Raw genomic sequence first — 26,996 nt, 5'->3', positions numbered from 1 at the left:
ATTTGAGCATATTTATGTTTTGAAACAATTCAGCATTTCATAATACCAAAGCAGTAGGTTAAAGTTTGGATATGATCAGTTCCTGGTTTAGGTAAATAGGTAACTAGATAACACAGGATTAGTCACAAATATTTGAGCATGTGAGTTGTGAATGAAGCCTATGACCCTCCATGTCAATAAAGAAAAGCACAAAAACACTAAGGAATCTGATGTCTAGGTAGGGCAATGTACCCAGTATGCAAATTATCTCACTCTATGGAGGGTACACTGTCTTAACACTTCATTACAGATGCTCAGAAACTGTGAGAAATTCAACATATTTTCAAACAGCTCATTGGTTATGAGAAAGGGATTTTGGTGCGTAATCTCTGACATTGACTCATCTGCAGAAAGTAGGTAGAACTGGCTAATAATATCATACACATAATACCACTATCACAGTGTCTGCTTAAAAATTGCTGCTACCATCTGGTCACCCATAGATACTTTATTAAGAGTTTTAATTCTCTTACAGGTGATATGAAAGCTTGTGTTTGTCAGAATATTGAATCTGATTTTCCCCCTTCTCTTTTCTGGTATGGGAGCATTCAAAACCAATCACAGAGTGTTTTTCTTCTCTGCTTTAGATATTACTGGTGCCTGCTGAAAAGAATACAGAAACTCCAACAAAGAAGTTAATTCTTAACTTTTCCTTTTTCCTCAGTTTTAATCACTATCAGGTACGTATGTGTTAGCTTTATAGTTTGTAGTCCTTAACAATTGATAAGAATTTAAATTAAATTGACAAGAAATGCCAAACAAATATAGTTTTTCAGGAGTTACTGTGGTGTTGCTGAAGAATTTTAAGAACTTTAAAAGTACTTTACTTCAAAATAGAAAGATCTTGTAACATTTTAAATCTTGGTAAACTCCAGCATAAGAGAGGGTCCTAATGAAGCTGAGATGGGAAATACATGTATAGTGGATCAGAAAGTGTCCCTAAAAGGAAATATTTTTCATTTCTCCAAATACATTTGCTTTTCCATTTCTGTATTATGATACTCTCTGGCTCTCAGATCAACACAGTACTGTTGTTTGGAGACTACTGGCTCTCAATACCAGGAGTCTCCAAAATCCATTCAATTCTTTGTGGATCCATACAGGATACATGTACGTCTTTGCACACTGTGATTTATCTTGTAAAGTATATGGCTGGGTATGGAGAGACTTCTTTCGACTTACCTAGTCATAGATTCCAGAATCTTTGAATTCATTCTAATAGCTTCTAAGATAAAACGAGAGAACACCTCAATCAAAAGAGAGGATCCCTCAATCAGGATGAAGTTAGGAGAAAATTTCAGGTGAGGTGGAGTATAAGTAGTAACGCATAAAACTTTTTTTTTGCCTACTGACGCTGCTGTCCTTGTACCTCCCATGTACTTTACTTATTTGACTTTGGTCAGACAAGAAGTTTACTGTTTAGTCTAAATTCACTTCCTCAGCTCACTTTATAGTCAGAGGGAAAAGATAAATACTTCCCAAAGAGTTACTGATCCCATCCACTCTCAAAATCTATTTAAATATTAAATGTTCTTTTTCTTTCCACTTAGATTTACAGAGAAATTTGTTGGTAAAACTATTCAGGCTGTAACTGGTGAAATATGATGTGATAAAAATATCAGGAACAGCAGATTTTTCTTCAGGGACTTTATGAAATTAACATCTTTATTTGAAAGTAAAACAGTTCAACTAGGAATTTTAAAAAATTGGAATAACTGTCTATACTGAACTTATAAAATCACAGAAATATCTCTACTACTTTATGTATTGTCAGTATATAGCATTAACATAATGTAGATTAAGAATTTTCTGTAAAGAATGCTTGCAACAAACTCTTGCAAATAAACAGAATCACTTCAATGTCCATGATTCAGTTATGTATGTCATATTTGCTTTTTTCTTGAGTCTCAAGCACTAAAGACAATAATTATAAAGATACTATAAAGATACTGTAAAGATAATTATCTAATTTTTCATGTCTTTTACAGTGTCATGAAATACATAGCATCACATAAACTGTGATTTCAGTTTAACAAGGAGGAAATTGCTATATTAAGAAAAGAAAACCACTTGGGTGGGTGAGAAAAAACAAATAGAATGGAATGAAACAAAATGCAGACATATTTTGTAAATTCTTCTATTTCTTGTAAAGAAACAGTCCCTGAAGACTTATGCTTCTAAACATTTATATACTCTTAAGGAGAGGCAATCTCTGAAACTGAGTTACATCAATAAGAAGAAAATGACTTATTCACATAGACTCTTCAATGAAAATAAAAGAATGAAAATTAAAAGATTCCAACAATCTCTTAAAAAAAACAGGATCTGTTCTCTTGTATCTAAGTGCACATTTCTGTGCTGATATTTAAAACTGACCTCTTCCTATTCAAAACCCTTAATGCCTATTATTCTTCTGTTTTTTAAAAGGGAGTTCCAGGGACAATCATGAGTGTCTGAGGTAAGATTGTCTGAAGGTGGAGAGTGACTTGGATACCAATAACTGAAATATGTGCAAATTAATACCTTGTGGCTGTGGGAAGAGATTAAGATAAGCAGGAAATGCTAGAAGCCATTAATAAAGCTATTGAAATGAATTGTTAAAACAGTTGTTACAAACTGGAATAAATGAGGCACAGATGCTTAAACTGAAAGGACAAGAGAAAAAAACACCTCACACGTTTCAGAATCTGTTTGCTGGCTGCCTTCTGAGTATTTGTATCAGAATTCTCTGCAAATCAAAATAAATACATAACTTGTATATCTGTATTCCTACAGTGCTTTGAAATTCCCTTTCCCCTTTTTTTTTGTTTTTTTTTCCTGAAAAAAGAAAGAGTTTTTATCATTTGGAATTCTGGGAAGGAATGAAGTTCCATCCAAAACTTCCAAGTTACCAGAAACTGTGTGCAGTTTGGGCCACCTTAATATAAGACGGATATAAAGGTATTAGAGTCCATCAGGAAGATAACCAAGATGGTGAAGGGCCTTAAGGGGAAGATGTATGAGGAGCAGCTGAGTTCACTAGGTTTGTTATCCCTGGAGAAGAGGAGACTGAGGGGACACCTCAGTGCTGTCTTCAGCTTCCTTATGAGGGGAAGAGGGAGAGCAGAAACTGATCTCTTCTCTGAGGTGACCAGTGACAAGACAAGAATGGCCTGGTGTTGTGTCAGGGGAGGTTTAGGTTGGATATCAGGAAAGGGTTCTTCCTCAGAGGGTGGCTGGCCACTGAAATGGGCTCTCCAGGGCAGTGGTCACAGCACCAGCCTGACAGAGGTCAAGAAGTGTTTGGACAATGCTCGCAGACACATGGTGTGGCTCTTGTGGTGTGCTGTGCAGGGCCAGAAGCTGGACTTGATGATCATTAAGAGTCCCTTCCAATTCAGGATATTCTATGACTCTGTGATAAAGAGGGGGATAGGAAAATTTTTTCCTTAGGGAAACAGTACTTACAGCTGTTACTGTTCATTACTCGATTTTTGATGAACAGTTGTTGAAAGGAACATTTATAATATTAAGGACAGTATGTGACCTAGCTGCAGAGGGAAACTAATCCTGTAAGCAGCAACTCAGAGTTGACTGATGTAGTCCATCTGTTGAAAAATCACACCTAATTGGCAGCTTCTGTATCTGCTGTAACAGTTTGACACAAGCAGTGAATTTGCTCCAGAAGTATGACTTGTCTTTTGCCAAGATAGAAGAGCTTTTAAGTCTTAATAGCTCTTTCTGTCTTGCTTTCTGCAAATGTGACTGCAGCCCTGTTGTGAGTTGCATTAACAGAAGCATTAATGCATTAACATCTTGTATCTATTTAGTATTTAGTGGCATCTTTCGGTCTGAGGAACCTACATTTTTATTATGGTGAGGAAAGCTGGCAAAACTGGTGTGTAAATGTTATCCTACCAATTTCCTAGTTAAGGTAGTTGTTACAGCCAATCAAGAATCATGTTTTAAATTACATGACATTTTAAAATTATGTGACATAATAAATGTCTTAGTAAACATATTGTACTCTAGGCATTTAGTAAAAAGCTAGTTACTGCTGTGAATGGATTCATCCTTTACTTACTGAAGGTAAAATCACTATCTCAATATCTCTAGTAATTTCTGCCGAAATATACTGAAAAAAAAAAATAGGTAATCCTTGATAATATGTGATTTGTAAAACCTCAAGCTTTTGTCAAGAGTATTCCATGGCTATGGAATATGTGTAGATACTTGAGCTGGAAAAAGCTTATGTTTTAACAGCAATAAGTCAAAATATTAAAAGGAAATACCCTATTTCTACCTGAAAAAGGGGCATCTGTATCAAAAAAGTTATAGTCAGCTCAAAAAAAAAAAAAAAAAGCAGCCAAATATTCATTACTTTAATCAAATACCCTTAAAGGATTACACATTACCAGCAAAACTTTGGCTTACCAGATCCATTGCTGCTCACTTCAGTTAGTTCTTCATCATCATCATCACTATCACAGTTTAATGGCTGAAAAGCTGTTTCTGACTCTGTGTCTACTTGATGAGCATCTGGCTCTTGCTCAGCAAAGCTTCGCAAGGCCACAAGGCGATGATGTATTGCTGCATACAGGTGTTCAGTGTCTTTTGAGCTTGCCTGCAGAACATAAAATGTACACAGTCCAAATCAACTGAAAAAAAATCTCAGTTTTTAAAATTTCATTAAAAAAATAATGAAAGAGTTGTATTTTGTCCTTTCTAATCAAAATTATCAACTTAAGATTCACACTTAATAATTAACATCCAAGTATTAATGTAAATACAAATAATGTGAAGTTTCTTTATATGGTCTGAACTTTATATGCAGCTGTTGATTATCTTCTCTGTAGTTACAAGGAACATAAGCTTAAAAATTACTTTCCCTGAAGAACAGCTCAGTTTGTATGGAGTACCTGATATTTCAGATGATTCCTGAGTTTGATTCTACAAGTGAGAATGCACTGACATGTTAATATGTACAGTCGCCAGGTGGATACTGCATGTACAGGGATGGGTACCATCCTCCTCAGTGACTGCAGAAGCAGCTTCCTGCAACCCTTGCCACACCCATATAGATCTCATATATCGTGATTTCCTCATACATGTCTATTTTTACTGCCCAGTAGTGACAAGAAAAATTTACAAAATGTGAATTACACACTCTATGAAAACAGTGCAGCACCCCTGGAAATCAGGACATTCATAATTCTCACATGCAGAACAGCAGTCCAGCACAGCCATAGGTAAGTCAGTCCCTGTCAGGAAGTGACAGACTTAACAGCCCCATAGACAGTGTATGGTGCTTTGCTTGTGTGTGACACGTGATACTTCCTGGAAATTATAATTTATTTTTCTTTCCCAGCAAGCTGAATCCTTCCTAGAAAGATCTACTGGGGAAACTGTAAACATCCTTAAACTCATTTGGATGCTTTCACTTCTCAACTTGGGACGTATGTGCTATTTATTTGCAAGTCCAGGATTTTTCCACCTCCAAGTTAGCCCTTATTGGAGAAAACAAGGGTTCCCAAGACTATTGTCTTGTCTTACACACAGTGATATTGAAACTCCGTATGCCCTCAAGTGAGAAATGGAGGTCCTACACTGGATGGATTCATTGCAAGTGCTGTGTTGAGAACTATGGCAGAAAGCTGCTGCCTTTTACCAGAGTAACTTACAAAATTGCAACTACCTGTGAAGAAATTGTCAGTGTATTGCTCCATTAAAAAAGAGCTATTACTGCATATTACTGGAATGATAGCCATTCCATTGGTGGTATGTGAACCATAGTCTGGAAATGTCTGTCTTAAGGCCAGATCATATCATCACACCTGTTGCTTTGAAATACCATTCTAATGCATTCCATAATAAAAGCCATGTAACATCTAAGCTGTGTATAGTCTGATAGAGCATGAACGCCATTTGCTAAAACTAAGCTTCAGCAACCCTTCAGAATTCTAAATGAGGTGGGGTTTTGGGTGGACCTGTTGTCTCCTACTTACCTGAGTTAGAAATACTTGAACAGAATGGTCCTCTTGATCTGTTGCAGTGAAGCACAGGCTCTTTCTGTTTGCTCTTTTTATAACCATTTGTTCCCAGAGTTGGGTGTTGAGAATCAGTCTCAAGCTACCTTGATTTCGCATAACTAAAATAAGAAGGTTAATATGATAAGCTGCAGCTGTTTTCTCCAGCACTTGTAAACAACTAATATTTTCAACAATTATTATTTTTAATTTGGTCTAAAACCCTGATATAGTGATATTTTTATCTTTTTAATATCCAAATATGTTAGTTTCTTTCAACATGTCTGGCACACACAGAAAATAATCTGCTGCAACTGTTCAGTACAGTACAAAAAAGTGACAGCACAGTAAGAACATTCCAAAAGAGTCTTGAAATAGTGTTGCTGAAAAAGCAGATCTAACAAAGAGCAAACTGTTAGACTGGTGACAGCTGAAGGCACTGTGCAGCAGAGAAGTACTCAGAACCTAACAATATATTTGAGTCCAGTTCCTCAGTCTGTTACACAGAGAACTTTATAAGGTAAAAAGATTCTCAGCAACTTGACTTAAATATAACAATATTCTCAGATTAAAATGTTCTAAAATAAACACTGGTCAACAATAGGACAAGTTATTTGGCGTTTTCTGTATGGGGTATTTCATTATTTAATTCGTACTTAGCCTTGACTGCAACATTCCATGCTTATTGCTAGAAGTGTCATTAAGCCTCAGGGATCCTCTGCCTCTTTCAGTCCAGGTTAAAGAAAGCTTATTAAATACAAAGAGCTTGCAGTTTATCTGAAAGAGAAATACATGATAAAAACTGCCAGTCAATGCTAGTTTTATTTGCTCTAAGACTTTATGGTCATAAAACTTATGATATGGCTTTTAATACATTCATATGCATGTGAACAAAAGTAGATACATAGATATATAACCATTATTATTCAAAATAAAATGGCTCCTGGATCTGTGCTAAACTCTCTTCTCATCATAGAAAACATTCAGCATAAATCCCAGTTTATTTTTTCAATGATTTCATCTTCATTAGCTCTTCTTCATCTATGATATCCACCAGCATAGCTAAATTTGTTGCAAAAGTTGTACAACCTTACTCCCTCACCCATTACAAATTTTATGCAGCCCAGAATGCCAGCACTGCTACTAGAAGACTACTACTCCAAAGACAGTAAAACTTCTGTGTTCTGCCAAGACAGTGGAATTAATCAAAGATAATATAATGTTAAGAATTTTAAAATCATAATTGCTATTTTCTGAGAAAATAATATTTTGAAGAAAAGGGCAAGATATCTCCTGCCAGGTTGGAAAGATAATTGCTATTTTAGCTGAACTACAGAACAAATTACTTTAGTAACACACTTCTTTTTTTCCCAAAAACGTTTTTTCATAAACCCTATCTTTACTCAAATCACTTCCAGTTCTAAGCTTCTGGTTACAGCTATTATACTGTATAGATACTTATAAAGTACCACTGAAATAGTCACTTACTGAAAGGGTCTACAAAATGAACAAATATAATATGAAAAATAAAGTAGCAACTTAGAGAAAAAGGGGTTAGCTGAGGCATAGCTTTAAAAAAGTGAAAATTTAAAATATAAGTTGAAGCTATTTTCAGATTTCTGCATCTGCAACAGATCTAGATGTTCTTTTCAACAACAAAACTATTCATCATCAAGGTTTTATGATACACACACCTGCAATACATTGTGTTCTGCTTCTTCTCCAGTTATAACTTCAACTTTATCTAAAAGGATTTTCTCCACTGGCTTAGAAATACAAGCAGCTGCTGATTCAAGTAGTGTTGCATTCCTCAACAGAGCTCTTTCTGTAGGGGGAAAAAATAGAAATTCTTTCTATACATGGAATATTTCAGGAATATTTTTAGGATAACAAAACTAGTACACAGGCTGTGACCACAGTAATACCTGTGGCACTGACATTGTTTAGTGTTATTAATAAGTTTTTGGCCAAAGGAACAAATGAAAAGGCAGGAATACAAAATACCTCACTAAAAAGGCTCATACAGAATTGAACAGGGCTGTTCATAGTTGCAGAGGTTTGTCCCAAGGGACAAACAGAAACATGCAGAAACAAAGCCTAAATATTTAGAAGCTTATTTTCCAAATTAAACTCATCTGATATATTGTTATACCGAGTATACATACCCCAATATTAGAATAGTGACATATATACAATGAATATTTGTCAAGAGCACAGGACAAGCTTTGAAAGGAGCAACATTGTTACAAAGCTCTGTATCTTTGCATAACTATACACATGTTCTGAAGGCCTTATTTTTATAATTCTTTACTTGTAAGAATATACATAGATCATAAATCATAAATCACAGGATTTAATACATCTTTATTAGTGGAGTGCAAAATTTGTCAAGAAGGCTCACAATAGGGGCCTGTTGGGGACTCCATCATAGCCTACATTTACATGTCTTGCTTAGTAGAAAATCTCACACTGGAATCACAAACAAGCCCTGAAATATGTCTGTATAGAACTTTCAGTCCCACAATTATGATCCAAAATAACAAAGCAATTTATATAAAAATTTGAAAAATGCAAGCAGCAGACAGTCTAAAATTGTAATTCAACAATGTGGTCCACAAGGCATTCATAAAGGTTCCTGCATTTTTTCTTCAAGCAATAAATAATAATCTGAATTAAATAATGATACTCTGTAATATTTTCTTGATTAATTCAGATCATGCTTTCTGAAGTTAGTCTAGTTCACATGTCATAAACCAAACTGTAGCTGCTTTTTGAATATAGATTTTGACACATACTCTAAGCCTACTCATGACTGGATAGTTTGAGAATAGATGAAAATTATTGACCACCACTCATTTGACATCCTCTAAAATACAGTGAAACATAATAATAGAGGTAACTGTGCTTGTTTGCTGAGTATACTTACTTGTTTGTGGCCCAACATGAGCAGATCCTGTGGAGATGGATGTTATTTCTCCTTTGTGTGGATCAGCTTCATTACACGACTTGAGATGCCTCTCAGGACTCTAGAAAAACACACAGGAAACAAGAATTCCTATTTAAAAAATAGTTACATTACTTTCTATCAAACAGAACACTGAATCATTTAATGCATGCTAGGCTGATGATCAGTAATTTTAATAGCTTCAGAGTAAAAACTACCTTAGAAACTACCCAATTTCAGTCTCTACAGAAAATAATATTATTATCATAGAATCAGTACATACATTCTTCCTCTGAGAAGAATGACATCTTTGAGTGGATCCTGGACTAGTATTTAAATCCACTGAAGAACTTAGATGTCAAGGTACTGGTTTGTTTCCAGTTCAAGCCCTAGGTCCCAGAAGAGTAGTTTAAAACTCTTAGACACCACAAACTTGACCTCAGAGGACTGGAAACTTTATATAACCTTCAGTTTTGCAGATAAATTTTCTCAGCCATGTCTAAATAAATGCTTGCGGCTCCTGAAAATGCTCAGTGGCTCAACTGATACCTTATAAATAAATCTTGGCCAGAAGTCATAGCCCAAACCGATGGTTGCCAAGCCTTTTATCCGGCATTTGAGCACAGTTTTTATCCTACTTCAACTGAAAACTGAATTTCAGTTCCATTTTCAATGGTGTGCTCCTCAGCTTGGGAACCATTCTTTTGTCCTAGAGTCCTTCAGGACTTAAGCTGCCTCACAAGCATGCACAATACGCATTAACATGGACACTAGGATTGGTATCCAATTTTTCCCTTATACTTACTTATCACAGAATCACAGACTGGTTTGGATTGAAAGAGACCTTAAAGATCATCTGGTTCCAACCTCTCTGCCATGGGAAGGGACAGCTTTATTAGACCAGGTTGCTCAGAGCCCCATCCAGCCTGGCCTTGGATGGTCACCCTTGCTGACCTCCAAGGATGGGGCATCCACAGCATTTCTAGGCAATGTTTTCCTGTGGTCTTGCCACCCTCAAAGAGAATAATTTCTTCCTAATGTTGAACCTAAACCTACTGTCCTTCACTTTGAAGCCATTTCCCATTGTCCTGTCACTCTGTGCTCCTGTAAACAGTCTCTCTTCACCTTACTTGTAGGCTCCCTTCAGGTATCCTACAGTTACGATGGAAGTTATCAGAGCAGTAGGAGCCACATTCTTTTATCTTACATTGTGGGTGTTACACTTTCTATGGAATAGACAAAAAACTCTTTTTCAAGTCAAAAGCAAACCAGAAGTGCATGTTGGTATGCATTAGTAATTAAAGAGTCTGTCTAGGGTGGTCAAGGTAAGAATGCCTACCCCTCCGGCCGCACATTCTCAGATATTTTTTCCTCTAGAGACATTGGAACCATATTTAGTCACATCTTTGAAAGGAGTAGGACCTCAAAAAAAATCAATATCTGAAAAAGTAATTACGCTCTTAAGTACACTGACCTTGATAAAAAGTCTGCCAGCATGTGCAGATCCAACCAAAACTCTTTCAACCATGTTTTCCCCAAAGACAAAATCAGAATTGCTGCTGTTTTGTACACTTCTTTCTTTGAGCAACTGACTTCTGTGGGAACAAAATAACGTAAGAATGTGATTTGGAACTATTCATGGCACTTTAAAGATTCACCACATCTAACATTAAAGAATAACAAAAATGTAATCACGTAAGGAATCAGACAAATTCTTTAAGAGAATCTGAGAATATTCTCTATGGGACATTTCACAAAAGCAACAGAGTATCACACCATATTTCATTAAGATTATTGAGGATATTCCTTAAGAACAAAGAACAAGCAGCAAAACAACATGCCACTTCTCCTCAGGGAAGTGTCTTACTCCAGAAATCTTAATGAGTTACTTTTGTTTCCGTTTCATTTTGCTCCTCCAAGGGACTACTAACAGTTAACAGCTATCCTTCCAAGTTCCTGCAGCTCCAGTACTTTGCAGAATGATGTACACTCTGGTGCCTTACAGGGACTCCTTGGTCATCCTCCTTACTTCTTGGAAGGGCAGGGAGGCAATGTATTCACATACACACAAAAATACTGAAAAAATGTATAGATATGATAGCAGATTGCTTAAGATGAGGTATAAGTAAAACAGGAAAGTAAAGTGTTTCCATTTTTCAATTAATTGTTCCATAGATATAATTATAAAATGAGACAAGAACTCGAGATTTGCAATCCTTTGGTACTGGCCAAATGTATTTTAGAGATTACATTCAAGAATATTATATACAAGTAGAATTGTGATTTGACCTGCTAATTATGTAGCCACTTTAAATTACCAAATTTCATTTTTTGTAAAAGTCACTAGAAAAGTCCTTGTAAACTCCTGTATGTGGAAGTTGTTCCTGCTGCTGCTGTTTTGGTTGTTCCTGTTGTTCCTGCTGCTGGTTTGGTTTTGGTTTTGCTTTGTTTAGGGTTTTTGGGTTTTTTTTACAAAAGGGGTAATAGGTTGTTTATGCTTTCTGTAGAGTTTAATCCTGCATGTCTTGCTGGCATAGGCAAAACCATGCAAGTTCTTTTCACTTTTTGTTCCAGAAGGATGACTTGGCAGGAAGGCAACCTGATACTGTGTCACAAACTGCATACTTCAGCACCACTTCTGTTTCACAGTATTTATCACCCTTGGGAGGGCTTAACATATGTCATGTAGAAGATATTCCTGTTAATTAACTCGGTTTGTTGGCAGAATTTTGATAATTGCCTCTAAAACACAGTTTCTCTGTTCACAACTACAGTGTGCTTGAAATCTCTTCAAGAATGAAGGGCTTACAGTGTACTACCTCTCTCAATCTTACACTTAATGAGAAAAATATTCCTTAGCATTCTTGTGCTTGATGTGTTGCTAAGACGAGGGGCAAAACAGAGAAATCAGAAAATACTTGTCTTTTCAGTCTTGAAAGCCTCTATGCATGTTTTGGGCCATGAACAGGGAATCTGTAGTTCATGTGTGTTAATGAGTTTTTTATCCTTAAACACAGCCTTCACTAAAATTCACTGGAATTTAACCAATTTTTGTAGTGACATTTCAGCTACTACTTCTAGGTTGCTCCAAGGACAGCTTAAGGACAACGCCCCAAAAGAATTAGAGGCTTATTTCTAAGAAAAAATGCGGGAAATAGTTTTGATTATATTCAGAAATGTAAGAAAAATTAATCACTACATGATCTTTCTTTTAAGAGAAAGTTTACTGGAAGTGCCAGCCTTAAAATGTTATTAAAACCTCAACAGCCTTATGTTGCTGCATGGCAAGAACAAAGTGTTCTTTCCAGGGATGCACTGTCAGGGACACAAAGTGTCCTTGCCCCAGGGATGGCATTGTCATGGAGATACAAAACACAGTCGCTGATATCAGGGAATGATCACTAACAAGGAACAACCAGAGGAGAAATATGGATAAAGCACTCACATGGGATTATGAGGGGGGAATAGATTCAGGTGCTGGCCTTCTCAGACTGTCCAAAAAGGTTTCAGTAGCGGCCAGTTCCAGTAATGGCCTCAAACCCTTTCAGTTTTCCAAGAAAATCCTTGTGCAACGTTGACTTGATGTGATTGCAAGCCTGTGTTTTCCTACTGTTGTATTTCTGCCACTTATGACACAAGCTTTCCAAGCTTTTAATCAGAATCAAGAAACTGAAATTTTTTCCTTTCCAGTTCATTATTATAGTCAAGCCAGGAAATGAAAATGAGTGGCTTCATGGAACATGGACAGCTGCAGCAACTGCAGTTGGATAACAAGATATTTTCACTCATCTTTCATATGATTCATATGAATCATATAATTGAGACATGAAGAAGTGGAAGAGGAGCAAAAGTGAGAGAGATGTCTGCAGGCGAAGCAATCCCTGCTGTTGCAGCTCTCTCATTTTATTTTATAAATATCCCTTGATTGAAAGCTAAAAGCAAACCTAAAAAGTTGTTTTCTTAGCAATGAGGAGGTCTGGCTGCAATGTTCATTTACTGTTCAGCATGTATGCGGAGTCTAATAACGTAATTTTCTTATTATTGATGAGAAAACAGCTATGCCAGAAGGATTTTACCAAAGTATTTTTACAGCATCAGTCACTTAATGTGGATCTGAAGAATGGCACTTACATCCTCCTGCAATCTCAGAAGTGTAGAAAGCACCTAGCTGTATTTAAATTAGTTTTCAACTATCAAAGAAACCAACATTTACCATGATTGTGATAGAACTAGTATTTGATATATAGAATTTATGAGGCACAAACACTCCAGGCAGGGTGTTTGTGGAAAAAAAAGACAAGGGAAAGAAATACCATAAGTACCTTTAAGTTAACTTGTTGGCACTGAATCACTGTGTTGCATTTCTCTATTCACAAGAGAAAGTCATTCACCAGTCATTTCCTAGATATTGTGCAGCTAACAGAAGGTAAATAAATTTAAAGTATCAACAGCAACTGATTTAGGTTTTCAAATACATGTATTACCATCATTCAGATTCTGCTAAAAAACCACTGTGCTTTGTGGCTACATGTTGTCCTCAGAGGGCATCACAACAGCATTAAATGTTGCTGTTAGTTTTTCCAAAATCACAGTGAGCATCGTCCCTTTCTTTTTGTTCTTTTTGTTGATAAGGATTAAGAATATAAGTTGTTTGTGCATCTAAAAATCCCTTGCCTCCTCAGAACCTTGGCACTGTGCATCCCAACTTTTATCTGTGGTCCATCTAGCCCTGTAGAAGGGTAGCACAGACTCATTTGCAATTGACATTTTCTATGCCCTCCTTGGGTAGGAGTGGAATTAGGCAACATTATAAATCTATTATCTGTGGTCCTAGCAATTTTGAATAGTCATTCTCTTATCAAAAGTGATACCAGGTGTATTCCTGATGCTTATGACTTCCACGTAAATAAACCTCATCTACATCAGCAAGCAGTATTAATACCACAAGACAACCAGAGACCTAGAGTTCTCCTGAGTCAGTCCCCAGAGAGGGAGCTAATAGCCTACTTTTGCCCCAGTATGACTTCTCAGTGCTGACTTTGAAACCTCTCTGTTTCCCAAACAAAACCTTGTGCAAAGTTGAATATATGACCAGAAGCCAGTGTTTTCTTGGCATTGTACTTCTGCCACTTATGACACAAGCTTTCTTAGTCAGATTCTGATTATCTCCAAGAATGGGGTTCTTTCCATCACATACAGTGTCAAGAGGATGGGGAAACATCCTAGTGCAAGGATGTCAGCTTCCTCACAGAAATTCTGAAGTCTGTCCTGCACAAAATGCTAGCCTAACACAGTCACCACAGATGACTTTTTGTGCCAGAAATTCTACTTTGTGAATGAAAGTAGAGCATCAATGGCAGCATTCAACTGGTCCTCCAAATCAATCCTGTATTTTTTTCTTTATGCCTCATGTCCAATACGCTAAGATATACTGGTAACTCCTCAAAAGAATGATATTTCCTGAGTTTCTCTGCACCTTTTTGATGAGATGCAGCAGACATGCAGTCAAAAGAAAGATGACAAACCAAAACAGTTTCCAGCTTGGTTGCTAGTGAGAAACCATCTGTCCTGCAGAGATTAACTGCAGTTAGGAGTCAATTTTTTTATGGCATATGAAGCTCATGTAGTAGACACAAATCTTTGCACCAAACACACCACTGAGCCCTGTGTGGGTGCAGATAGGATGGGCTTAGTACCATGTTAGACATAGATGATGGAAAGGCGTGCCATCAGCCAAGTGACAAGATGATGTAGAAATATAATAAAATCTTACTGTGTTTTTTGAGAGCTAGAAAGATTCATGGTAGTAGATGACCCCACTGCAGTTTTGGAATTTAATGAATTCTCAGCTGATGAATAAGAGCTGTCTTCAGATATCTAGAAATAATAAAATCAAATGGATTAATTAGAGATAGTATATTTTCTGCTATTAACAGATCTGCTAGAATCCAGAGTCACTAAGGTATATAGATAGACAGAGAGATACAGATATAGATAATAGATGTGGTAGTTGGCAGAGCTTCCTCCAACTGTGTACTAAGCCAGTGCCCTCAATTTAAATACTAAAATCTCACTTTCTAAATAAACAAAATCCAGAACACCCAAAGCTGATTTTCCCACAGGACCCTGATATCAGAAACATAAGACAGGTTGCAGAGAAGAGATGATTTTTCAAACGCAGTCAGCATGAGTTTAACATTTCACACCACATCAGTGATACATCAATTCCACTGAAACTTACATGGGAACTTTCCTGAAAATCACGCAGTGGAATAATTAATTGCTTTAAAACAGCACTGGTTTGTTTCGTGTTTGTTTGGGTTTTTTTTTTTCCTTAATTTGAGCTCCAGTAAAATTATTTTTCTTTTTACCTGAACACATGCTTCTTTCTTAGTCAATAGAGATACTACAGGAATTTCAGGACAGGTCAGGGCTTGTGGGGGCTGTAAAGTGGCAGGTCTAATGACATTCCACAATTGACTTGGTGACAAGGATCCTTGCAAAATACAAAGACAAAATATTTAAACATATACTTTTTCTTCACATCTAATTCATACCTATATGTCTTGTCTCTTAACTGAAAGTTTCTAAACATTTTTAAATAACATTTACTGTTGTTTACTTGCTTCATATTCCGAAAAATTCTGATGGTTTCTAAAATACACAACTCTGAAGTGAAACCAATGTGTTATCCTATCAGGATAAAAACAGTCATGTGCTATGTACATAAACATTCTTATTTGTATTATAAAATATATTTGTATTTATCTATTTTAGTATCTCTTTATCCTTTTATTGTTTTGTTTTGGATATGTCTTCTGGCATTTCAGATTTAATTCTGTATCTTCAGATGCCGAGAGGTTTTTCCATTGCCTTCTCCAGGAGCAGAGGTATTCAGTTAGAAATGTGGAATTTCACATTTCAATATTCAGTCCACTCAGGAAATTAGCAGTCAGAGCAGATGCTCAGACCAGGGTTCACAGGACATTTACACTGTCAAACAAGTAAGTTATGAGCTGCATAAAGATACCTAGCCTATCAATCAGTACAGAAAAGAGTTGTTCTTTTCTTGTCTTACATATCTCTAAAGAATGTCTTTGTGGAACTACAGTGAATAAATATTACATTGACAGTTACCTTCTCTTGTAGTTTTGATGATGTCAGGATTTCTTTGAAGAAGAGCTGAGGTCATGAATATGTTATTCTTCTTTACTACAGAAAAGGAATTTAAAATTGAATTATGAGTAAACCCAAATTTTAACCATTAATTAGTATTTCTGTAAACCCTTCCATGTTTTGGTAGTACCTGAGCAACATTCCAACATACCCATCCAAAAAGATCTCCAAGATAACTGTTACTGTCTCAGTTTTTACAGGTGGGCAGATTTTTCCACAGTCTTTTGGATATTAATGAATGTTTTAAATGCAAAATCTTTCTTCATCTTTTAAAACTAGGTGTTCCTGTTTTGTATAAACATTGAAATACCAATGCTATCTGGTCGAGTTTTAGGCATTTTTAAGATGATTAACTGAGGCCCAAATTCATGGGAATAAATAAATAAATGTACCTGTCCTGTTCTGCTAAAAAGGCCTTCATAACTTACTAGAATGATGCAGGTGCACTATTGATGCTTTCACTGTTTTAGTAAAGATATCAAACACCAGTGAGAAGGTGATGGCAACCCTGTTGTAGAAGCCTAGGAAGTAAGGGTGGCAATGTGTATGTCACTGATATCTGAATAGCTGTGGAGCCAGCCAAGGACTTTCACTGTGAGAAAGTGCAGGATGTGGCTGGAGAAGGGGCCACAGAGAGGTAGGGCAGCACTCTTCCAGGACACCCGTAAGCACAGCAGGAATGATGCCAAGATGTGGGCATGGACTGTGGGGGCGTCAAGACCACCTAAGACCCCCAAAGCCTCTGATCCATTTCCAGAAAGAATGAACTGCACATGAGAACTGATTTGCATAAAAAGAGAGAAACTTATTTCCAGGGTGGGAAAACCCTTTTATATAAAGGTACCCCCATGAAGCCAGAGTGTGTGCCCCAGGATCCTGCACACGCCTTCAGCCAGACTGATGCTGATGCTGGAACCAAGACTGGTGATCTCTTTTTCTCTCTTTCTTGCTTTCTCTCTTCTCTTTAGTCCTCTTTAATTCTCTCGCTTCCCTTTCACCTTACCCCCTCATCCAAAATCCACCTCCATGTGCTTATAATAGGAAATCAGGACTTATAACCAGTTTTCATGCCAAGTGTGTCATTTACCAGTAAAACTTTTTAAGCTTTTGCAGGACCTCTGACTTCTCTCATTCCTTTCCACCATGACCACCTACAAATCTTGGGTGCTGTCTTCCCCTTAAGGGTGGGATGCCACACATGTACCATGTCCTGTGAAATGGCACAACTGATAACACTACATAAAACCACCAATTTTTCATTCCAAGAGCATGTTTTGCTGCTATTAAAATGCTGTGAACTCTTATGATTGTTTAGAAATCACCAGCATCTGTCAAGAACCTGTCTCTGGTAAGAGATGTAGGCTAGGATTTGAGATTACTCCATTGTTCCTGTTAGTGCTAAGAGTGAGGATATTCCTTGTGTCCCTGGTTAGGTGGAAGACAGTTCTTAGGCTAGAAAATTATATTCCCGTAGGAACCATCACCATTATATTGCAAGCAAATTATTAATGTAATTACTGTAACTTCATCTTGTTTTTTGAAGTATAATTTATATCACACTCTGTAAATGCATGGTTTTAAATTACTCAGATTCCACCCCTGTGCCAGAGGATTCTGTTAATCTCATCTTCTGTTCAACTGCAACAAAACCTCCTTCCAAAACACTCCTTTCTCCCATCTAAATACCAGACTAGTCCAACACAATTGCAGAAAAAGCATTTCTGCACACATCTTTATTTTAGCTAATACCTTCTTTTCTACAGGAATATTTATTTTTATTTACCTGTCTGGGAGGGAGGAAAACTTGGAAGGATGTTAAACGAAGATGATCTCCCTCTTTTCTGTGTGAGAGCTGTATCTAAAAGAATAAAAGACTGAAATTATCACTTGTTTGGAGAATAAAAAAGACCTGTTTTAGGTTATCCAGGCTGATGTCATGCTTTCATTGACAGTAGAATAAATTACTATCTGCTACCCACCATTTTTTGAAGCAGACTAGGTTATGTCTATGCTGCTGATCCCAGGAGGATTCTGAGGCCAAGCAGCACAGCCTGGCTCAGGTACACAGTTAATCTTCTCTGTAACAGCTCTGTCCTAGAGACTGCCAGGTGGAAATGTTCAAAACAGAGACAGACAGTGACCTGTGACTTAAACAGTGTGGGCAGGCAAGAGGGAAAACACTCCAGCTTCTTCCTGCACTCTAATTCTTTTGGTATAGGCATGCCCTTAAATTCCTAGCATATCTATCCTAGTTTAACTTTCAGAGTAAACCAAACTTAGCCTATCTTAAGTCCTCTTAGGTACATTCAGATGTAATTAAAACAAAATGCACTGTACATTTATTAATGCCTGAATTCAAAAGTACCTTTCTGGTACCATCCATATGTTAAATAAAGATTGTAAAAAACAGATCAGTCCTTCTGCACAGTAGCCTCTGTGATTTGTGTTCTTTTCCCATGGAAACAATACGCAGTCCTTAATGGACCTTCTCAGTCAGCTCTTGGCTGGAAGGAAGGGCCCTTCCTGGAAACTGCTTTACATTTTTAAGGATTGCCCAGGAAACACTGATCTCTTCCACAAGCCAGGGAGGTAATTCCTTTCTTGACTTCATCCTCCCTTGACTGTGTGAGCAGCTCAAGAAAATGATACAAAATTTATATATTTTCCACTACTTTTTGTAGAATTATGTAAGTATGGAAAAAATAATGCATTTTTAATTTAAAAGGTATTTATTGGAAGTTACCAGGAAGTATTAACGTTTAAGTTTTCATGACTTTCAGCATGCCTATAATGCAGAAACATTTCTTAGATGGGGGAATTCATTCTTTTCTTTACCAGATGAAAATACAGAACTCCAATTAAAACATGACTGGAAGTAAATGTCATACCAGTGCTAGACTGAGAGTCAGACTTCTGGAAAGTCAAAGATGATGATCTTGCACGTTTTCTGGAACAGCTAATGAAATCTAGAGAAAAGAAAATATAATGTAATTGGCAGGAAGTATCAGTACGATGCTATAATACTGAATTAAAACCTGAACAAAATAAGTTCTAGGAGGGACTTACAGGTTTAAGGCAATACCTAAGATCTAGAGGGCTTTGAAATCTCAGTCACCACCTGTTACAAAGCCCTGGGGAGTCTTCTCTGTGTCTACTAAGTTCAGGGAACATAAAGCACTTAGGATCAGTTCATAGCCCATGGACTTAACAGGAATGAGGAGCTAGATTGTAACACTACCCAAGCAAATATAAAAAGGCAGTTAGGAGTTCAGGCTTGGTCAATTTTCAGGGCTTCTGGAGCTTGTCTTTCTGGTAAATATGAGAAGTAAGATGGAAGAACTCTTGAGGGAAGACAGGGACATATATGTTAGGACAGAGTAGGTGGCTCTACAACCCACAAAATCTTAGTCTGGTAACTGGGATTTGCCCCTGCTCATGGAAAGAGTCCAAACACTGTTTCCACAGGCAGACATATGAGTAACTCAGTTATATCATGCTGTTTCAGTGAGGTGGTCATTACCATTTTCAGCTTTGCAAACTGGGTCTTCTGCAGGCCGCTAGAAAAAAAAATAATCATGGAAAAGTCAAAGAAAATAGAACAGTCATTTTCTAGACAGAGACACAAAGTAAAACAGTCCAGCATGTATGCATTAAGTCTTGTTTCTGTTTCCCAGTCTTCCTTGTTCTATTTTCAGACCATTTATTACAAGTGTTAACCTAATGGCTAAAATCTTACACTACTGCTAGGATAATTGCCTACAGTTTTTATCAACAATGAAAAAGGGGAAAAAAAGGCTTTTTACCTTCAAAGAACGATCCTTCTTTTCAAAAACAAATGTTGCCTGGGCAAGCACTGATTTCTCTGGAAAAAGAGAAGAGATAATTTTTAATAACAATTCTGTAATAGTATTTATCAACCAGATCTCTGAAAATGCTGTGCAGTAACAAACAGGAGTTCATCCTTTTGTACAAAGGAAGAAACTATAGAGATGCAATGATGTACAGTACAACACATTACAATAAAAAGGTATAATCCCCAAATCTGAGTGAGTTTTGCCTAACTAGATGGCATGAGATTTGGCCTCATATTTTTATATTTCTTTCTAATAAAAAAAAAAAACTTTTAGCCTTTATAAAAAACATCTACCATCCTTTAAGACCAAGGGTGAACTGCATCTTTGGGTAGCAGAAGAGAGCAAGGATGTGAAATGTAAAATATTCCTAAAGGAAGGAAAACAAGAGAATGTTTACACTCAGCCTTTCAGCTACATTCATATATTCTGCTCTTTGAGCTTCAGGTGGGTGGATGTCTAGGGTCATTTTTAATTTGTGTGTATGACAAATAAACATATGGAGCTCTATAGAGCAAATTCTAGTCTCAGCATACCTCTGCATCTCTCAGGCATAACTAAAAGTATCTTGGATCTATGCTCTTTTTTCCTACAAAATATATTTCTGCATACATTTACATCAGATTTTATGTTGATTTAGGGTTCACTACTTCTGCATCTCACACAACTTCTTCAGGCTGTTTACTTTTTTAGGCTGGTGACCTTCACAGCCTGTGCAGCCCTAATGGACTAAATTGTCAGTGTAAAAGAAAAAGCTGTTTTCACCAGCACCACTGATTAATGACACGTTTATTATATGAATTAAGGACACAATTAATGAGCAAAAGAGCAGACACAAGTAGGTCTTTTTTTAAAGACCACTCCATACAGGATTCATCTCATGCTAGCTTGATACATCTCTCATGTGCAGTAAATAGAAACAATAAGGTTCTGACTATGAGCATATTTTAGCTGTGTATTTCAGATGATAAATGGAAAGCTAAATGCATGTATTTCTCTCCACGCTTGGTAAGTACAGAGTACAGACTAGGGTGACTTCTGAGCTATTTGACTGGCCTCTGGCCAGAGAAATCTCACACTTGGTGCCTTGTTAGCTGACATTTGACAGAATATTTATCACATACACAACATTTTTGTAACGCTCTTTTCCTCTGTTACCTCTTCAACAAAAACATCCAAGTGAAAATATGTGGATAGATATTTTTATCTAGAATTGCACACCTATCTGTGACCAAACAACTCAAGCTTTGGTATGAATTAGTCAAAGGTTTAATAAAGCAAACATCAACCCATCACGGAGGAGTTAAGGTTACTACACAAAAATGTATTCAACTATCAAGGAGAAAGTAAACATTGTTAAAATTAATGCTTCATATATGTAAACAGGGGCAAAGAGCATGAAACTTTTACTCAAAACCAGGGATATACAGACAGGATATACAGAGGAGTAATAACTAATACAGTTTTGCTATTGTTAATTTTATATTTACTTGGGCATTGTTTATATGCAAAGGACAGTATTTGACAAATTTAGCATGCTTTGCAATGAAAGCCTATTTCTTCCTTAATAGAAAAAGCAGAAAAAAAGTTCACATTGTTCCACTGAAAGAAAGATAACTCTCTGTCATTGAAAGCTGAAGAAAAATTCCATAATCTGGTTGCAGCTAGGGGGTCAATGGCATGACATGACATGAAGCAATTCCACTTCTATTCACTAGAGGGGAGTGGCACACTTGAACAATAGCATTTCGCTTAAATATGATTTTCTGAAGAGAATAGGCTTTTTTCTGTCCCCTTAAAAACAAAAAGCAAACAAACAAACAAAACTGGCATTCTTATTGAATGAAGGATAAAATACAAAAAGTAAAGCATAACTGTAGAAACCTTCATATTCTTCTCAGTAATCCTCAAGCTCAAGAAGCTTGCACTACTTTTAAAGGTACATTTTCTACTCCAAAGAATGGAATTAGCAAAGAGTGAACTGCTGTGAAAAAGAAATTTACTTTCTGTCACAGAGTTAACTTTTCCTAGAGCTAAAAGTCTATAGGGGATTTGAAGGAATTTATAAAGCCCACTACATCTGAAACAGCAAGAAGATTCCAATAATATTTTAAAACCCAAAAGTTCCTAAACAAAAAAATTCTAACTGCCTAATTACCAACAGAAATACGTGAAACTACAGCGTCAAACTATGAAACTACGTCAAAGATAAATATGCATATTTTAATATTGCAGTAAATAAAAAGAATATATCCCACCTTCTGCTCTTAAGCCAAAAAGCTGTCTGTAAATTTAGTCAGAGGTTGCTGATGCTACCACAGTTATTTATAGTTTTTACAGCTCCATAATGCTTCTACTCAAATCAAGAAAACCTTTTCGTAATTCCTGAGGCATATTCCACAAAGCTCATCAGTGAGATCTTCACTCCTCAATCAGGCTATTCATAACAGGGTTTTAAAAATACATTTTTGTTAACTATATATGTATCCTAAGCATAAATTTCCATTTACATTTTCAGCTTCTCAGATATTCAGGCACAATATAAGTGCAGATGATCTCCACAGAAAAAGACACCCAGAACTTCTTGTGGATGTAACACAAGGCCATCAGGTCTTGTCAACACACAAACACCATCTCAACACACACCTCAGTTGTGTTGACATGGTAGTTTGACATCGGTCAGTACCTGTGCATTTGTCCCTTTAATTTCCTGCCCTAAGTCTGCCTCTGGCAGGGTGGCTGTGCTGGAGAATAGGTGCTTCTGCACTCTCTGCCATGCAGGGCCAGACTGTGTCCCAGGAATAGGCAGGAGCAGCCAAGGCCAGGCACAGGCAGATGCGGACAGAGGAACGGGAAGGGGTGGGCTGGAGCCATTCCCCCTCATCATCACCACCAGGACACAGACAGACATGGGCTGGCTAATGCCTGGTTCAGACCAGGCCACTCCAGTCCTTGGCAGCTTGGCACTTGTGGATAAAAGAGGCAGTTGGAAAAGTTACCAGAAAATAATGCCAAATGAGCTGCCTCTGGCTGCAAGGACTGGAATAATCCACCGGCCTCAGCCAAGAGCCCAGACACAGAACCTGTCTGTCTGCACATGAATAATCACCACAGACTAGGCTCTCTCTCCCTTGCTACAGTTCCCCTGAAGCTGTTGAATCAGAAATGTGTTGGCCTAATGTTTGCTGTATTCCAAGATCAAAATAGGCCCTTGCCTGGAAGATGCATTAGAAATGTCTATTTCTTTGTCTGAGATCTCAACTGGACGGTGTCCTGGCTCCAACCTCCTGTCTGGAAGAGAAGCACTATCAAATGTGGTCATATCTGAGCTACCTGACTTAGATGGTGCCCAGGTTACAGGATGGAGACTGCTTTCCATTTAAAAGAGCATTTTGGGAAAAGTATGGGGAAAAGAAATGCTAGCTGATGCCTTAGGAACACTAGCCAGAATTGCATGCAAGAAATAATGTAAAATTGCTTTTACCAGGTTTGCTTGTATCCTAAAAGCCAGCATTGTCCATGAGATGTAAGGGTCCCTCTGCCTTTGCTGTGACATTCCACTCTTCACTTCCACTGCCACTGCCTTTTCTAAAGCTATTGAGACTTCACAAAATATAAACATTAAAAAATAAGTAGGACATTGATGATTTTGAATGTTATTGTTACTATTGCTCCATCTTGTCCTAAACACAGATAAATAATTCTTAATCTTTGAGGGCTAAGACACAGTGGAGAAAATATAAGCACATAACTGTTTCTAATTTCCAGGCAGTCCTGTGCCTCAAATCATGCCAAAAGTGGTGGCACCACTGTTTCTCTACTCCTCCCAAAGAGATACAAAAAAAAACACCTCCTCAAATCTTTCAGAAGGTAAAATAGGAATTGTGTTCTCAATAAAAGTTTCATTTCTGATGTTGAAACAGTTAATTTTTATGCTTTCAATTTAAAAAAATAAATCTGTTGCATCTTCACCATTACCAAACTGTCCAGAAGACTGAAAATGCTTTAATTCATATCCATAGCAAAATCTTGCACATTAAGTAAAGATGGACCAGTTGCTTCAAAAGGCTGAGCTCACCAGCAGCAGTGGCAGCACCTCTGGGATAATGGATTTAAGAAGGGCAAAAAAAGAACTGCACAAGGGCAATTGCAGCTGTGAGAGAGGAGTGAGAATGCGAGAGAGGAGCAGATCTGCAAACACCAGGGTCAGTGAAGGAGGAGAGAGGGAGGGTGTGTGGTGACACAGCTGTGCCCCTGCAGCCCCTGGAGGCCCAGGGGGGAGCAGAGATCCACCTGCAGCCCTGGAGGAGCCCACACCAGAGCAGGGGGATGCCCAAAGGAGGGTGTGACCCCTTGGAGAGAGCAGCCCACGCTGGAGCAGGTTTGCTGGCAGGACTTGTGACCCCACCAGGGGCCCACAGTAGATGAACTCATGGAGAACAGCCTGTGGAAGGGACTCAAGTCATAGAAGTTCTTGGAGGACTGTCTCTTGGGGGAATGACCCTGTGGTGGTGCAGGGGAAGAGTGTGAGGAATCATTCCTGAGGAGGAAGGAGTGGCAGAGACAAGGTGTGATGGAACTGGCCATAACCCCCATTCCCCATGACCCTGCTCTGCTGAGTGAGAGGAGGTAGAGAAAGGAGGGAGTGAAGTTGAGGCTGTGAAGGGTGGGAAGAGGGTTTCTTTTTTAAGATTGGGTTTAGTTCTCACTACCATTCTCTATTTCTACTTTGACTGGTATTAAACTAAATGGATTTCCCCTGGTCAAGTCCCTTTTGCCTGTGATGGTGATTGCTAAACGTTCTCTCCCTGTCCTTATCTCAACCCATGAAACTTCCATAATTTTCTCTCCCCAGTCCAGCTGAGGAGGGAAGTGAAAGAGTGGTTTTGGTAGGCACCTATACCAACAACACCTATAGTATGTTGACCATGGTCAACATGCCACAACATCAAATAAATAAACCAAACAAAAAAGGAAAAAATATGGCACAAACCAAAACCAAATAAAAAACTCCTTCTTAGTCAGAAAAAAAATCTCAAATAGAATATGATACTTGAAAATTGTTTAATGTCCAAATAATGCCACTGACCTACAAAACCTTTAACTGCACCCAACTTTCCTTTACAACATCCTAGCAAGTACTGCACAGCCCACGAAGTCTACCAGAAAATTTATAATCAGCTTATAATTTTATCCTATCAAATGATAAGGCTATGACATTGATTTATCAAGTTTCTGTGCTCTGATATGCTATAGGATATTTTGGAAGCTTTGCACATTACAGCTATAATTTGCAAAAACTGGATTTTGATGTTATAGCTTAGATTGCTGGTTCCCACAGAACTCTAACCAAATGAAGTTAATCAATAACAGCAAATTCTTGCACATAAGACTGCCATTTTGATTGTTTAACATCTAAATTAGCTCAATGAGAACATGTAATTTGGGAAGATGTTGAGAACAAAAGTAGACTTAATGTCACTTTGGCTGCTACATCCCCAGAAGTAGTTTTATACCACTAAAATAGTAAAAAAAAAAAAATATGGAATAAACTTTGTCACTAATGAATATGTGCTATGTACAGCTATTACTTGAAAAACAAGTGAGACAAAACTTTGTGGCAATACACATGAAGGAAAAGGAAGCAATAACGAACTAGCATTTAAGTGGGAGACATGGACTGAGAAATTTACATTGATAAATAAAATAAATAACAGGAATTAACAAAAGAAATTATTTTCACTATGCTAGATGATGATCTGTACATTAGTGGCTTCAAAGAGCACCAAAGAGTTAAACTTTATAATACTATGAACAATTTTTATTCAAAATGCTGCAAAAACGTAGAAAATTATCAATATTTTAGACAGTAAAACCACAACATGCAGAAGAAAAATATATATATAGTGAAAACAAAAACCAAGATAAATTAACAAAATATTTTCCTCCCTAAGCTTAGGCTCATGTCTAAATATTGTTTCTGGCTTTTGATACAAAAAGACATCTGTCAGTATTTCCAGTGATGCACCATTTTCATCTAAAATGAGGTGGAAAATAACAAAAACCTTCTGGCTTCTGTCAAGAAGGTATCAAGAACAGGATTTGCCAAACCTGCAATAGAACCACAGTTTCTGGTTTAAACATGCTCATCAAAGTTCACAACATAAAACAGAGTCAGCTCACAGCCAAGAGAAAGTGCCACAATGCTGCCAGCCAACACCTTGGGTCCCTCAGTGGCATCACTACATAAGCCAGGCTTTCATCTGCTAAAACTTAAATAAGACAGATGATATGAGGCAAAATGAGGGTGTTCTGGAACAGTACTTCATGCAACCAACTTAATAAAACAGATCAATTTAAAAGAAATATGGGAAAGGGTTTGTGAAATTTCCCACTGCTGACCCCCAGTAATGCGTGTGTTCCCAGAAGTGCTGGGTGTTCTGATGGAATTCACACACACAACTGCTCAGCACCTTTGAAAAAACAGGTCACTAAGTAAAGCTCTAAATATGGACCTGGAAACCTACTTTCAGATTCTCATGTATTAGTCTTCATACTTTTGATTCTGCTTATGAATCATATTTAGTATTTTTCTAAGACAGCTGTCTTAAAAAATAAGACCAGTTTTAATGCCATGACTGGGGATTTTCCAAGCAAACTTACATTTTTTTTTTTTTGCTAAAGACATTGTAATACAAGATTGATGACTTCAGTTTGCATCTATATCTATTTTATGTACATAACGGGTTTTATTTAATCTGTTAACACTCAAAACAAAATTATAAAATAAAATAAGGTCATAAATCAAATGAAGTTCTAATCTGGTCAAATCTCCAGTGCTAATCAGAAGAGTTTCCCATACACAAAGGTATCAGAGATGCATGTTGCTAGACAGCAACGTGCAGCTGCAGTATCCTAGTCATAGTTCCAGATCTGTATGCTAATGGAATTTTTTCTTTTATGATACTCTTCCGAATGTCC

At 37.3% G+C, this 26,996-nt stretch overlaps 1 protein-coding gene across 6 annotated transcripts in view; it reads right to left on the bottom strand.

Moving 5' to 3' along the window:
* Positions 1-26,996, bottom strand: part of RANBP3L (RAN binding protein 3 like) — a 35,075-nt gene that overhangs the window by 2,542 nt on the left and 5,537 nt on the right. For 3 of the 6 annotated variants that reach the window (XM_086866617.1, XM_086866618.1, XM_023944090.2), the window contains 13 exons: positions 19,968-20,026; positions 19,685-19,721; positions 19,053-19,130; positions 17,948-18,022; positions 16,126-16,200; positions 15,360-15,484; positions 14,762-14,865; positions 10,463-10,583; positions 8,971-9,070; positions 7,739-7,869; positions 6,701-6,821; positions 6,024-6,166; positions 4,453-4,642 (listed from right to left, as the gene is read on the bottom strand). In XM_086866617.1, the coding sequence (XP_086722743.1) occupies positions 4,453-4,642; positions 6,024-6,166; positions 6,701-6,821; positions 7,739-7,869; positions 8,971-9,070; positions 10,463-10,583; positions 14,762-14,865; positions 15,360-15,484; positions 16,126-16,200; positions 17,948-18,022; positions 19,053-19,130; positions 19,685-19,721; positions 19,968-20,026 (1,359 nt within the window). Of the gene's footprint in view, positions 1-1,221; positions 1,265-2,714; positions 3,434-4,452; positions 4,643-6,023; positions 6,167-6,700; positions 6,822-7,738; positions 7,870-8,970; positions 9,071-10,462; positions 10,584-14,761; positions 14,866-15,359; positions 15,485-16,125; positions 16,201-17,947; positions 18,023-19,052; positions 19,131-19,684; positions 19,722-19,967; positions 20,027-26,996 lie in introns of those variants that run through there. The other 3 variants (XM_023944088.2, XM_023944089.2, XM_023944091.2) reach the window with 3 other exon arrangements.

Source organism: Cyanistes caeruleus, chromosome Z (genome assembly GCF_971803275.1).
Source record: "Cyanistes caeruleus chromosome Z, bCyaCae1.hap1.1, whole genome shotgun sequence".
NCBI lineage: Eukaryota > Metazoa > Chordata > Aves > Passeriformes > Paridae > Cyanistes > Cyanistes caeruleus.
Note: the sequence above shows the minus strand (reverse complement) of the source record. Positions and strands in the feature narration are given on the sequence as shown.